This window comes from Helicoverpa zea, chromosome 2, assembly GCF_022581195.2.
Source record: "Helicoverpa zea isolate HzStark_Cry1AcR chromosome 2, ilHelZeax1.1, whole genome shotgun sequence".
NCBI lineage: Eukaryota > Metazoa > Arthropoda > Insecta > Lepidoptera > Noctuidae > Helicoverpa > Helicoverpa zea.
Window position 1 is genome coordinate 10094813 of NC_061453.1, and position 15596 is coordinate 10110408.

The 15596-nt window shown below is 35.5% G+C and overlaps 2 protein-coding genes across 3 annotated transcripts; one reads left to right on the forward strand and one right to left on the reverse strand.

The window, feature by feature from the left end:
- Positions 1–1025: 1025 nt before the first annotated feature.
- LOC124638721 (retinol dehydrogenase 13-like) lies at positions 1026–5917 on the reverse strand. Of its 2 annotated transcripts, none has more exons than XM_047175766.1 (6): positions 5746–5917; positions 5047–5188; positions 4174–4536; positions 3963–4084; positions 2029–2246; positions 1026–1254 (listed from the first exon to the last, which is right to left on the reverse strand). In XM_047175766.1, the coding sequence occupies exons 2-6, from the start codon at positions 5162–5164 to the stop codon at positions 1113–1115; spliced, it is 963 nt and encodes a 320-aa protein (XP_047031722.1). In that variant the 5' UTR covers positions 5165–5188; positions 5746–5917; the 3' UTR covers positions 1026–1112. The 2 variants fall into 2 exon arrangements, with proteins under 2 accessions (XP_047031722.1, XP_047031732.1); XM_047175776.1 differs by lacking the exon at positions 5746–5917 and adding an exon at positions 5530–5672.
- Positions 5918–6001: 84 nt separating this feature from the next.
- Positions 6002–12682, forward strand: LOC124638715 (prostatic acid phosphatase-like). Its single transcript, XM_047175754.1, has 7 exons — positions 6002–6024; positions 6357–6623; positions 6851–6946; positions 7684–7923; positions 8895–9195; positions 9567–9778; positions 10143–12682. Exons 2-7 carry the CDS (start codon positions 6390–6392, stop codon positions 10293–10295), a joined length of 1236 nt encoding a protein of 411 aa, XP_047031710.1. The 5' UTR covers positions 6002–6024; positions 6357–6389; the 3' UTR covers positions 10296–12682.
- Positions 12683–15596: the final 2914 nt, after the last annotated feature.

The window sequence follows — 15596 nt, forward strand, 5'->3', positions numbered from 1 at the left end:
TCTCCTAATTTTACTTAAGCGTCATACGATTCACGTTCGACTCGATTCGACTGAGATCCGATCCCGACTCGATTACGATTGAAGCGTATGTGGCATTCCGCTATTTTTTCTTTGTAATAAACGTTTTTATCCTTTTCTGTCATTCAATAATGAATCATTTTGGAATACGATTGGTCTTATATTAGTAGCAGAATACCATGGGCATTCTGCTACTAATAAAAGACTAATCGTATTCGATTGACATTTGATTGGTGTGCGATTGGTCTGCTATTTTGGTGATTTTGGTCCATACGGTAGTTTGCTGTACAATCATTTTGCAATCGTAAATCATTTGCAGACAAAATAATTCATTATTGAATGACAGAAAAGGATAAAAACGTTGATTTCAAAGAAAAATTTGCGGAATACCACATACGCTCCAATCGTAATCGAGTCGGGATTGGATCTCAGTCGAACCGAGTCGAACATGAATGTTATGTCGCTTAAGTAAAATTAGGAGAATCGGGCCCCTGTATGAGGATGCTAGACTCGAAAAAATTAATGTCATAAACTTGATAGGGCTCATAATGCTTTGAAATATCAATTTACTACGAGATTCCGTGGCAGATCAGAAAAAAATACAATTTTTTAACAATTAAAAAATATATTTCAGTATCAAATTGTAGATATAAATATTTTATACAGTTTGGACAGTTTTTCACTTAAAACTAGGTAGAAGAGTGTAGATGTATCCATTGAATGAATACGTACAATATAAATGAGTATTATATAAAGGTTAAAAAGAAGAATACTGAGGACGACGGTTCATCACAGATTATTTAAAAAAAAAAACAGATATTCTTAACTTATACTTAATCACTATTAACCCAAGCACCACTTACTTTACTACTTACAAAAACGTTTTACGTATTTCGTGAACGCAAATGATAATTTGTGCAAACCACATAAAAAAATACCGCATGCTCCTAAGACGATAACATTAGATGTTTTCGTGTACTTTTTTTCGATTGAATCGGATACCGACATCATGAAACACGCAAATTATTTATTTATGATCCGACAAGGGTTGGATTAGACTTCTTTGGTTAAAGTCTATATTCTAAAGATGCTAGTTACACAGTCTTGACGCCGGGATCAGCAGCTGTGAAAGGATTGAAGTCGCCAAGTTTCACTAACTCCACAGACTTTTCCCATAACTTCTTAGCGTATTCGTCGTTCAAGCCTTTCGGAGCCGGACTGGTTACTGCACAATCACTGCAAACAAGGAGTTTGTTTTACATTTGCAAAAGGTTCATTGAAAGAAAACCTATTAAGCGCGGGTCGGACTCGCGCACAGAGGGTTCTATACCATTATCTTTAAAACGGGCAAATAATTATATCTGCTGAATGGTAGCCCCCTCAAATATTAATTTTATTTTTATAAGAAAATCAACTGTTTAACTAAGTATAACAGTCCATGAGGCAGCCTGGTGACAGACGGAAATCTTAGTAATAGGGTCGTTTTACCTTTTGGCTATGAAACTATAAAAACCCCGCATACAAAGAATTTAATATTCTTGTAACTGCGTTCGTCTTTTACACATGTACTAATAGATGATGTACATAGTCACATACTGAACGGCATTCCCAAAATTATGGAGTTTCTTGCCGGCTCTTCTCCATGAGACCAACTTTTTGGAACCGAGCAATTAATTTGACGTTTCATAAGAGCCTGCAAAGGCCTATCTATATAAATAAATAAAAATGAATTGTTGTTCGTTAGTCTGACTAAAACTCGAGAACGGCTGGGCCGATTGAGCTGATTTTGGTTTTAAAATGTTTGTCGTAGTCCAGGGTTGGTCTAAACGGTGAGCAAATAAGGAAAAAAATTAAAAAAGTATTGTGTCGTGTGTTTGTGACTTACTAAATAGGTATGCCTCCAATAATTAGGCGGTACGAAGTTCGCCGGGTCGGCTAGTTTGAAATAAAAACAAATTGATTTTGATTGAAAAAAAAAAGTATAGTTCCAATTTTAAAATATCAACTCACCTATAATACAAGCCAGTCTCTTTCGCACATTTCTCGTCGACCGCGCAGTATATTGTCGTCTGCGCGCCCAGTTCCGGCGACTTTATGAAAGGTGCCAGTACGAAGCCGATGATCTGTCGCGCTCCCCAGAAAAGAGTCTCGTTCAAATGACGGCCGAGTTCAGTTTTTATGACGCCTGGGTGTAGGCTGTATGTGTTTATGCCTTCTATGTTGTGTTCCTGTTGAGATAAAAAAAACGGTTGTCTGTAAAGTCGGTTTACTGCATAGATATAATATTACTAAACAAGATTGCGCACGCTCAAAATATATATTTACGAAAATGAACTCTATTCTAACGCAATAAGGTACTAAATTGGTTGCATAATACACAGAGGCAAATCCGAGCCGAGAGGGATAGTTCGAACGGAGGCTGTTTGTCTCTTTCTAACACCTTGCCAGCATAAAAAAATGTTGTGATCAAAAGTTTTGTCTTCCCAAAAAACAATTGAATCACTTATATTTTTATCTTATTTTAACAATTGTAAGTCAACAAATTAATAACAATCGCATTAATTTATTCGTATTTATTATTAAAACATAAACAACATAAATTTTTATTTTGCTTTTTTTTATTTTCTAGCGGTAACCCTGAACATTCTTGGCGCGTAATCAGCGTTTAAAATTTTGTTTTTATTTTTTTGTATTAAATCAATTTAAACTATTGAAATGGTGAAAAAGTGTTGCTTTTACACTTGTGAAAGTGAATCCTATGGTGGTTGCAATATATCGTTCCACAGGTTAGCTAATAATAACATTTTCGTAAATCAAACAACTAGGGTGCCCATGAATTTTTGTAACGAGTCAAAATATGGGTGATGGATTTTAAAACTGTTGTACCATTGTTATAGCTTCCCAAAAAATGAAGAAAGGCGACATAAACGGCTCATCAGTCTGGCAGTCTATATGTGAAGCAAAAATAAAAAAAAAACAGTCTTCACTTCTAATCTCCCTGCTTTTATACTGCTGTATCCCGCTAATTATTAAAAGCCTATATTAGTATTTTAAGGTCACAAACTGCGTAAGTTAATATTTCAATACCAATCTGTGTTTAATAATCTTAGCAAATTCGGATTTGTCTCACATAGTTTAATCTCATAGTCACCCTATTAGAAAGGGACAGACGGCCTCGGTACTAACTGTTTCACTCGGCTCGTTTTTTGGGTAAAGGTGCGCAGTCCTGTTTACTAATATTATGTCTATGGTTTACTGACGATAGTCGAACGTGACAACGTCATAAGAAATTGATCGTCAGATGTCGAACGTTGCCGAACGCGGAGGCCGATCGTGCCTCTTTGTTGCTCGTTGCGTGCTCTCGTTTGCACTTCAAGCCTTAAACGGAACGCCTCAGAGCGAGGTAACGCCGCATGAGTCATGGCTGATTTACATTGAGTCAGTAACTGACGTCAGTCCACTGACAAGTCAGTGCTGACCCGGCACTGCTATCGTGTAAATTGATTTGAAGTCAGTACAGTACTACTGACGAAACACTGACACTACACTGACTTCGTGTAAATAGCACGCGTCAGTTTTCGGCGCCTACACTGACGTCAGTTACTGACTCAATGTAAATCAGCCTTCATGTTTTTTCGTGCGTGCAGCCGGCTCCATCGATTTATAAGACGTTGTCACGTCAAAATATATAAGGTGCTGTAAGACGAGAGTGAGACGAGAGTTTGTGTGTAACTTTGTAACTTCTTGATGTGCAAATAGGTGAACAATTGATGAAACTCGGCAGTCATATAGCTTATAATAGCAAATATGAGATAGGTTTTTTATCTGAGTAAGGAAGTTCTCTTGAGACGCGGGTGAAACCGCGGGCGGAAGCTAGTATGAAATAAATAACTCAGTTAGTTTCTGTATTAAAAAATATGTACATATATGTACACTGATATTACCTTTAGTTTCGCTGCTAACTCTCGGGAGAATAATACGTTAGCCAGCTTGCTTTGCGAGTACGCCTCGGCGGCATTATAATTTCGGGACTTGTAGTTTAAATCATCGAAATTGATGCCATACCCTGCAATAGACAAAGGACCATTAACAATGCTTTTTATGACAGATTTTGGAACATTTATATTAGATGATGTAGGTACTTGTGAAACTTACTGGTATGGGCCTTAGAAGAAACAGTAACAATTCTTGCAGGCGTACTGTTCCTGATTCGCGGCAACAGAAGCATGGTCAATAAGAAATGTGCTAAATGATTTGTTCCCAGCTGCATCTCAAACCCATCTTCGGTCTCACTCTTTGGGCACATCATCACTCCCGCATTGTTCACAAGAATATTAATCTGTGGTTCCGTATCTAGAACATTCTGTGCGAACTCTCGAACGGACTTCAAGGAGGTAAGGTCGCATTTCACTAGAACTATCTTGCCAGTATCTGGTAAATCTTTGCAGCGGGTTTCTATGTCGGTTTTCGCCTCTTCCGCCCTTTCTAAACTGCGACACGCCATTATCACCTTGGCACCTGCAAAATATGAATAGCTGGTTAAAGATAGTATTGAAGTTTACATGACCAAGCAAAAGTACATGTAATGGAGAGCAAATGCCTCTTTAAATAAATGCACACTTGGTAGTATTCAAAAGTCTGATCATCTTGGAAAAAACCACCATAATATGAGTAAATAGTGTGCACAAAATAAGTGCGTACAGAGTATATAAACATTTTGGAAATTGCAACATTAATTTACATTTTTTATTTCAATTGGTGTTCCTTTACTATCCCCTGATTCTACTAGATATTGCACAAGAAGGCTAAATATAGAAATTAGCATTTGTGTATCATATCACAACAACACCATGACTTAGCACTATCAATGTTGCTTCTTATACTTTGCTCATTTATCTTAAATGCCTATCAAACTGAACTTTGAACAGCTGTTTTTCTGGAACTTATATGATGTAATGTTATGTAAATATTTTATATTTTACATGGTATCTTCAAAGCCATAGTCTAAAATGACATCATGATACTGACCTCTTTTGTAAAAATCTAAGACTGTCTCCTTCCCTATGCCTGTGTTACAGCCAGTGACAAGCGCAGTCTTGCCGACCAGCTTGGCTGTGCTCAAACATCTTCCACTGAATAGAGGCATGATGATGCAAGGTTGATAATGTTCCTGTAATAAGTATTGTTATAATAGTATTGAGTATTAAAACCATTCACCATTTCACAGTATAAATATTGTACTTTATTCAGTGGAAATATAATGGATAAAGTGTCTAGTAACAGATCTGTCATACATTTTTGAAAAATAATGGAAAAAATACTTCTATGATAACTGAGGCATCTTTAGTTCAAGTTTTAAACTATGGAAATGACAAAAAACACTATCGGCTTTGATAGTGTTTTTTGTTGGAGAGGCACACGCCAGATTTCTAGAATCTATTGTAATATTACTGTCTGTGAATAAGTATAGTAATAACAGTAATTACATAGTGGTTATGGTACTCAACTGACCTAATCTGCTGTGTTGCTGAACTTTGCCGTTCTTTGCATAAGTTTATGAAACTAATAACATAACATGAATAAAAGTGATATTGAATACTACTTTAAAATAATTCTACAAACTTTTAGAAAGTTTTTATCAGGCCTACATGGTATGGTATTGTGCTACTTTTGAGTCGGGCTGCGTGATATAGCAGAAAAAAATGATGATAAGAAGTTTGTACTTACGATTTCTGTTTACAGTAATGATGTTTCGGTTTGCAGTTCTATATAGTACTGATTAGATTAATTAAAATAACTGTTATAATACATAAATATTCATAGAAAATTAACTGATTCAATAAACTTGTTCGTGGCGGTCGTCTGTTTTCAAGCTTGGGCGAGTGTGACACTGACACACAAAATAAACCTGCCAAGCAAGTGTCAACGACACACTGTCAAGTGTCAACTGTCGACTGTCAAGTGTCAGTTTGAAATTAAAACTTGACAGTTGTGTTGTCGGGAGAGGTGAATATTAGAAATATTTTAATAAATTGTTATAATATTAATTGGATTTCGTTTATCCGAGCCTAGACTATTAACCAGAAAATATGGTGCCTGTTAATTTAATCTCTATCCTAAAGTAAGATAATACGACCGTGTCATTGCTGTCCTCCAAAACACACTTCAATTTGTTCAATTATTATTGAAACTTGAATCAGTGATTCCTTTGTGATATGAATTCTGTGACATGAAACAAATATGTTCATTATTATGAGATAAACGTGACTGCTTGTTTACTTGACTGTGTAAAATCATCATACATATATCATCTCAAGGTTTTATTTTATCTTGAATAGAACCTTTCACATCCATTGAAGTGGATAGCATTTATGTACTCAATAATACGGGACTCAGTGCCGATGGAGTACGATAACGACGAGAATACTTGGCGGAGGCCGTCGACGCCGAAGGTGGAGCGCTCAGCGTGTCACCAGATCCCCAAGAGGTCCACAACCGTGGCTGTGGTAGTGCTAGGGTTGGCAGTACTGAGCTGTCTGCTGGGCTACTGTGTGCTCAGCGAAACCCTGCCATATGAATCTAAGACACTGCGCCTTGTTATTATTGTGAGTTCCCTGTTCTGTATTTTATCTATTCTGTATTTTGCATACACAGATTTTCCTTCACAAGACTGACAATAATATTAGGTTTATGGGTTTCAAGTGAATTTCTCTTTAAAAATTAACAAATAGTTATGAATAAACTAGTTTCTATATTATTCCCCTATTAAGAGAAAAATATTAATGAATAAAGCTATATTAAAATTCACAATATTTTGTTGTTACTGTTATAGTTTTTCCGACATGGTGCCAGGACTCCAGTGCAGCCTTACAACAGTGACCCATACAAGAACTATCAATGGCCCGATGGTCTTGGTGGACTCACTAATGTAAGTACAGTTGAAATACTGAATTTAGAAACTGATACCCATTTTCTCTTGCATCATCTATTGTCATATTTTGAATGATTTCTAATCTAATGTTACAAAGAGGATTTTACTTTTTGTTTGTTTGTACTGGAAGGTAAGGCTAAGGCCCCTCAGGAAGCCAAAGACTCTACATATGTACTATCTGAACCAATTTGAAAAAATTGGTTCACTTTTGAGCAGACATACTATTCCCTGAATAAAGTAAGCCACATTTTATTTCTTATTTGGGAAGATTCTTCTCCTAAATTAGTCTTGCTTAAGATCTCTGTGTAATTTTAAATAAAATCTGTTATTGTTACATCAAATTAAAAATTGTATAATTACTGATTTGTTTCAGCTTAGAGCTTTATTTACGCTTTTGATACGGTTATTACTGTGAGATAAGGAGTCAGAAGTAGGTAATAATGTTAAAAATAACTGTAACAAACTGATAAAAAATCACAAAAGTTAGTTGAATATTGTAATGATAATCATGGAGGTTTTAGCTGACAGTCTTATTGTCTAGATTCTAGATTTATGTTTACTGTATAGTATTTTGAAAATTTAATTATAGTTCTGTCCTAAAATAATATGTACCGCTCTTGAGACTGACCCCTTTCTACAGGGAAGGCCGGCATTTATACATTGGCAACATAAAAAATTTAAATCTTTGCTTACTTTTTGAAAAACCCCTTTCACCACTCATTCCTTTCTTTCAGGCTGGCAAGCTTCAACTGTATGAATTAGGCAAAAAGTACAGAAGTTACTATGCCAACTTCATACCTGAAGAGTACTGTGAGAAGGATGTATTTATACGCAGCAGCGACAAGTCTCGTTGTCTCATGAGCGCCTACACATTCCTGGCGGGACTGTACCCTCCCACGGAGAGGCAGATGTGGCACCCTGAGCTGCCGTGGCAGCCTATACCCGTGCATTCACTACCCAAGAAACTGGACAATGTAGGTTTTGAAAAGCTATGAAAATATGTTGTTTATTGTCTATCTATAGCAGTGATTCTTAACCTTTTTGTCATGAGGGACCACTTGACCAAAAGTTTGTCTTGCCGGGGACCACCCCATTGATTTGTCTAAATGGAGGGTTCTTTGATAAAGAATACAAGCACACTTTATAATTAGCACTCATTTCTTTATTATTTAACAAAAAAAGTAAAAGCTACAGATTTTAATTTAATGAGATTTTTGTGACTGCATTGTTTTTACTAACTTCTGAATTCTTGGTGCAGTACTGCTTACAAGTGCGCGAGCGAAGCGAGCGCGAAATTTTTTTCGGACTCGTACAGACGTAAAATGTATCCCAAACGTACTTAACTTTTTGTTTGTTGACAAATGCAAAAACAAGGCCATATAGCTGCTGAATACGCGAGCGAAGCGAGCGGAAAATTTTATTTTTTAAGACTCAGTACCAAAACTACGTAAAATGTAGCCCAAACGTACTTGACTTTTTGTTTGTTGTCAAATGCAAAAACGAGGGCACATAGTTTCTGAATACGCGAGCGAAGCGAGCGGGAAATTTTAATTATTTTATAAGACTCAGAACCAAAATTACGTAAAAGGGCTACATTTCAAACCTTATTTTTTTTCTGTTGGTCAAGTAAGATGTATAGCAACGTCGCGAAGCGAAGCTTCGCGGAACACTTGGAATGCCTCCAGGGACCACCGGTTAAGAACCACTGATCTATATATAGCATTCAACTGCAGGAAATTTAAATGTAAAATTGTTTTATGATGACTAAGTGAACATTAGATATGAAGCGCGATCTTATCGATCGCTTTAGTAATTTTCGAAGCATTTTTTGATGTCCTTAACTCCAAAAGTTCTTACAATTCAAATGACATCTGATACATGCGATCGATAATGTATAGCCAGAATAAAAAAATGGATAGGAGACTTAACATAATTCCTATTTCAGATAGTTGCTGCAACAAAACCCTGTAAAATATGGAAAGCAATGTATGAGGAGAAACTGGCTGAAAAGAATGAAGATCCAAAGTTTGCCGAACTCTTTGATTACTTGAGTAGACACACTAACCAGAGTATGCGCAGTGTGTTGCCTGTAGACTTTCTATACAGTACTCTCTTAGCTGAGCAAGATGCAGGCTTGAAGCTTCCAGAATGGACGAGAACAGTGTTTCCCAGCAAAATGCGGACACCATTCATGCTGAGTTTGGCTCTACTGTCTTATAATGAGACGATGCAGAGGCTAAAAGTTGGTGAGTAGGTATATGAAATTGTAAAATTGAGCAATGTGTTAAGTACAATGTACATACCCACATGACATTTTGCAAAACTGCCGCTTCCATCTTAGGGGCCGGAAACCAAAATATCTATCTATCTATATAAATAAAAATGAATTGTTGTTCGTTAGTCTGATTAAAACTCGAGAACGGCTGGGCCGATTGAGCTGATTTTGGTTTTAAAATGTTTGTCGTAGTCCAGGGTAGGTCTAAACGGTGAGCAAATAAGGGAAAAAATAAAAAAAAGTATTGTGTCGTGTGTTTGTGACTTACTAAATATGCCTCCAATAATTAGGCGGTACGAAGTTCGCCGGGTCAGCTAGTTAATAATATTTTTACATTTTCAGGTCCACTTCTAAAAGAAATGAAGCAGTATCTAGATGAAACAGTTCGACACGAGAACGTGGACCGCTCTCTTTACGTGTATTCTGGTCATGACGTCAATGTGGTGTCGCTTTGGCGCGCCTTCGGGTTCAATGACCTGCTGGAGCCGGAGTACGGAGCTAGCATCGTGATCGAACTACACGAGGATATTGAGCAGGAGTCATTCTTTGTTAAGGTATGGCCTTGTGTTGCAAATGACTGCAGTATTACGCATTTGTTTCTTGACATTTAAAAAACACTGACAACTTTTTGAAATCTCATCATTATTCCGACTATAACATATTAGCTATATGGTATGGATGGCACGACAGATTTTTGCTATATTCTTAAAACCTTATCAATTTATAAATGCGAAAGTAACTTTTTGTGTGTCGCGCTATCCGACCAAAGCTACTGAACCGATACAAATGGCATTTAGTACACAAATAGCCTAGCTAGGATAGTGCCCCTCGGGAACCGAGTGAAACCGCGGAGAATATCTAATATAAGTCGGCGTCGAATCGCAATTATACAATATTAATTTATTGTATTTATTCCAGACATTCTACCGCAACAACACGAAAGTGGAAGTTCCTTTGGAACTGAAGTTACCATTCTGCGATGATCCCTGTACTTACACACAATTCAATCACCACATCAGTAAGTTTGTACCGGACGACTGGGAGACCGAGTGTGGTAATGTAGACAAGTAAATATTACACGTAAGGACAAAGCCAACAATTAAAGGCCAGTCCCAATATTCTATCTATTGTTCTGCTTGGTAAAGATAAATTTCTATCTTTACATACTTATACGAGGCTAACATCAAAATTATATCTCTAGTTAGCAAATAAAAAGATTAATTGGATATTGGGACCGGCCATAAGTGAAGCATTATAAACGTGCGTATGTTTTCGTAAGATTGGTAAGCCCCAAAGTCGTGGGAACGAAGTCTTAAGACGGTCTGTGACCATGACCAATTAGTCTCAAGTGGCTAATTTCATTACTACATCCTTGGTTGATATTAATTACTTGGTAACACTGACACTGATCCTGCAGGTACTGTACAAAACTGTGTCATTGTATACTCGGTTTAGAGGTCAAAGGTAATATGTTATTTTTTTTTTAATTTATATACAAATAGATCTGCCAGGAAAGTATGTATTTAGATAAATATTATTTTTTCAAATACATATTTATGTTTAGTAGCAATGCCATTAGATATTATATAATTTGCCAAAATTTTAATACAGGTACTTAATGGTCATTAGTTAATTTTTAATTGGTCACAATTTCGTAATCACAGACTTATTTTTGTAAGACTCAAATGCATTAGGTTTAATATTTACGAATGCCAAAATTGAGGCTGAAGAGTTGTTATAAGTATGACGAATAGATGTTTTATGTATAGTATAAGCCTATATACTTTATTAGGCACTTAAACCAATATGCACTATACAAAATGGTCACCATCACAACAATATTTCAATTGTCTTCAATAAATAAATCACGAGGGGTAATTTATATTGAGCACAAGTCCAATAGAGCATTTCCAATACTTATAGAGGACATGTATTAATCGTTTACAATTGTTATGAACTATTAGAGTATTGATGTAACGTGTTGCAGGCTCGAGTTCACCGACAACATAAACGTCTGTAACTTGGACGTTGAGAACGTGAAAATTATAGTAAAGAAAATTTACTAAAATGCTGTCGTTGAATTCGAAGGTCGTAGCACACATGGACGGCACAGCATTGCGTAGCTCCAACCCAGCGATTAACTTGACACTGGATTATTCTCTTAGAACTTATCTAATTTAAAACATTTTATAACATCAATAAAAAGTAACAAACAGAGGGGTGACAGCGAGCTTGCAGCTACCGAACAACAGCTGCGCCGTGCCGTGACGTTCATGTGCGCCATGACCTTAGAATCACATCTTCTATGCTATGTGTACTTGTATGTGACGTGTCATAGCATATGGCTGTCTATGTGCGGTTCTGCGTTTGCACATCTCGAATTCTCGAATATTTTCATAAAACTCATACTTCTTGGTGAAGGCGCAGACATTTTATGCTTTATGGTGTGCAATCGAATTTCAAATCTCTTAAAATTTATCGAATTTTATATTTAAATAGCAGTTTTGTCATTCACAGGGTGCATGCCAGGTACATTCCTTGTAGTGTGGATGTCGGATCTATTTAGTGAGATTTCTGAACTATTTACATTTACCTGTCCACTTTCAAATCTATACAATTTTTGTAAGACTGTATTTATTGATTTAGTGGTGATTGATATTTTAATTAGACTTGTTTGATAGGAATTATTTGTTAAGATGATGCCTAAACTTCTTATGATGAAGAACAAAGATATTAAGGAACATACCAATATTATGAATTTTAGATTTCGGGTACTTCTTATGTATTAATTCTTCTTATAAATTGCAACGTATTTTGTCCTCACAACTCAAGTTTATAGATACACTAATATTTAAGTTTTTTCTCTTATCACATATTTAAGCTCTTAACAAACAGCAACAATAGGTAGGTCCATACTAATACTAATGTACTCCCACACTTTGATATTATTATCTTTAATTCTATTTAAAAATGCCTCTATCGCATTTGTGTAAGTGATTTTAAGTATTTTACAATACGTATAAGGTGCCGTAATCTTCTTCACACAAGGTATATTTATGTATTATTTAATATGAGTATATATTCAGCATTTCTGCTATCGAATGTACTTACTCTACAAATGATTTAGCCTGTAAATAAGTCACAATTGATATTTCAACTGTTATACACAAAATGTAAATAGTAATAAATTAAATTGGTGTTGTATTTTATGAGTAATGTTTGTTCGCATAGATCGGTGGAATTGTAATGCGCGGCAGCTGCGCCCACGCAACTATGTCGAAACTTACGTATAAAGTGACAAAGGTATGACTATAAGTATTGTCTTTGAACACAGGAAATATAATTGTCTATTCTTAGGAAGTTTATTATTTGTTGAGAATAAATGTTAGAGTTAAATTGTAACATTTTATTGTTGTTGTTTTTGTAATATTTACTATTAAATATATTTTATGTGATTACTTTTGACTTTTTATTTCTTAAACCTGACAGTGACGAACACGAAGTTACAAAAAAAAACATTAATATGTTTAAAAATATTCTTTATTAAAGTAAAGTATTTATAGATTGTAGAAATCAAAACAATAACTTACTTACGTAAGAAATTAATTAGACGGCACATGGACGAATAATTTTATAAATAGAATATTCTTACAAAACAAATGCGTGCATTATAATCACAAGCATGTTCAACTTGTCATTAAAATTCATACACAAAATAAAGTACATAGGTAATACATAAGTACCTAGCTTAAAATCTAGACAGTTGGACGAACATTTAACCTTACATACAATAGTGTCATAGTACCAAAAATGGTGTTTAGAATATAAAAATGTGCTCAATGCTTGTAAATACATAAGTGTATCTAAATGGCTCACATGTTCGGTGGAATGTTAACTTGTTACAACGCTAATAAAGCTTAATTACAACAATACGGTTTAAAGCTCAGTCTTCGCTAATTGACTCATTAATCTATGGCTTATCTGGTAATAATATGTATGTTGTATTTGTCATTATTCTTCAACACGCATATAATATGGAAAAAGTAGCCAGAATTGGTCAGAAAAATTGCCTTTGCAAAAAAGGCTACTAACGTCAATCTAGTACTTATTTAACTCGTTGTTCGATATGATTCGCATTTTAATACAAAAAAGCACTAACATTAAATCTTATTTGATCATTAAGTAGATACTAAAAAAATGGTAAGGCACTCTTAAGTCATTATGGCTTTCTGCCTACATTCTGTGTCATTTCAATAGAATTGATACTATTTCTTTAATACTTTATAAAAAAATACAGTTTAATTAGTTCCCGCAACACGTAAGTACATGTCTCTCTTTGAACGCTCTCATTGCAGTGTACACAATGATAGATATCCAGACAGCCACAGCTGCCCAAGCGGCGATGACTGCCAAATGCAAGGACACTCCTGTGTTGATGAAATCACCGCGGCGACTGTTCGGCGCGTCCTTTTGCAAGTAGTCCATAAAGTCGTAAATTGCCTGGCAGGCGAGACGAAAGTGTATCGCGGTCGCATGGTCCCCTGTGGCTCGCAGCTCCTGCAACACGAATGATAATTAGGTTATTATGACTGAGTCTCTGTCATTACCTAATGCTATTGTGTAGGTTCATAATTATGATGTTATGTCTCTTTAAACTAAACTTACGGGCTAAAAAGTCTACTCATTCCAAATACTGGTCTTTAATTTGGAACCTCAGGTATGTACCTAACATACCTACATATACGAGTATCAGTACATTACACTCCTAGTGGTGAGTTTTGAAGTCGGCTACCAGATTTTTACGTGTAACGTAAGGAATTTCTCGGGTGCAGAACACAGTTGAGAGGCCCATCCATCCCATAATGACTCAAGTTGTGCTCAGTCCTCAGAGACGCGATGAGCAGCAGCCTTTACAAAACATCAGAAGTTAGAAAATCTAACAGCCGTTCTCATCAGAGGGTATGGAAGTTGTAAAGTGTTCAAATGTGCAATGGACTGGCAATCCCTCCTTGTGGAAAACCGGTACTCAGTAGCACTAGATGGTATAAGATAATCTCAAACTTTGAATTGGAAGAATTGTCTATTAATCCGTGATTATCTACTATTATAAGTGGTGTATCTCATTGTTAATATTACTGATATCAATCTGGTATATCCATTGACATATTGGAAATTATGAAAAATGTTGTTTTGAACCGTACCCACTACTTTAGGAAAGCCCCAGTCCAGTTGTGAATTTTACGCGTCTATTAATTCCGCTTATCAATCAATTTATGCCGGATCTTATACATACAAGCTTCGAGACAAAGATTTCAAAGATTCCTGATAGCTATTTAAAAACTACATCTCCATTTCTGACGTAACAATCCGGTCATACATGTTGTCATTTATCTTAATTTTTTTTACTTTCAACCATGCACTATTTATAATTTAACCGTCAAAATGAAGAATTTGGTGATTCACATTGCAAGCTGTTGGATATTTCGGTAATTAAACGAAGTTACATTGAAATATAAACGGATATTTTATTTTTATAAATATACACAAGCGTACAATAAAAGATCATAGTGAAAAAAAGGGACGAGTGACAGCTACCACAGATAAACTAGATACAGATAACAGATAACATTAGGTTGCGTTTACACATCTTCAACACTGGCCCTTAAACGCAAGCTGTTCAACTCTAACCTTTACATAACACAAAAATAAACAAGAAAATATGCATAACATTCCTAACGAATTTAACAGTCAACATAAATAAACACACAAACATTTAGGTTACACTATAAACACTAAACCATTCATGTAATAAAATTAAGTTACACAGTTAACAATAAATTCGTGAATTTACAATGCAAATTTTTATTAAGTGGCTTTGTCAATACATCGGCTAACATATTATTTGTTGACATATACTTAACTTCTACAATACCATCATTATATAACAATTTCTTTTATAAAATGGTGACGTATGTCAATATGTTTTGTCCTAGAATGAAACATAAAATTCTTACAAAGTTTTATTGCAGATTGATTATCATTAAGAACAGTTATTTTAGCCATGACACCAAGCATCTCAAATAAAAACTTTCTAATGAACAGAGCTTCTTTACATGTGTCAGACAAAGCCATGTATTCTGCTTCAGTGCTTGATAAAGCAACAGTACGCTGCTTTTTACTTTCCCAAGAGATGATGGACTTACCCAATAGAAAGACATAGCCTGTATATGATCTACGGTCGATGTTATTAGACGCCCAGTCTGCATCCGCATAAGCTGTAATATCCATCCCACCTTTAGAGAAAACAAGAGATAAATTAATTGTACCTTTTAAGTATCTTAAGACTCTCTTCGCAGCTTTCCAGTGAACCTC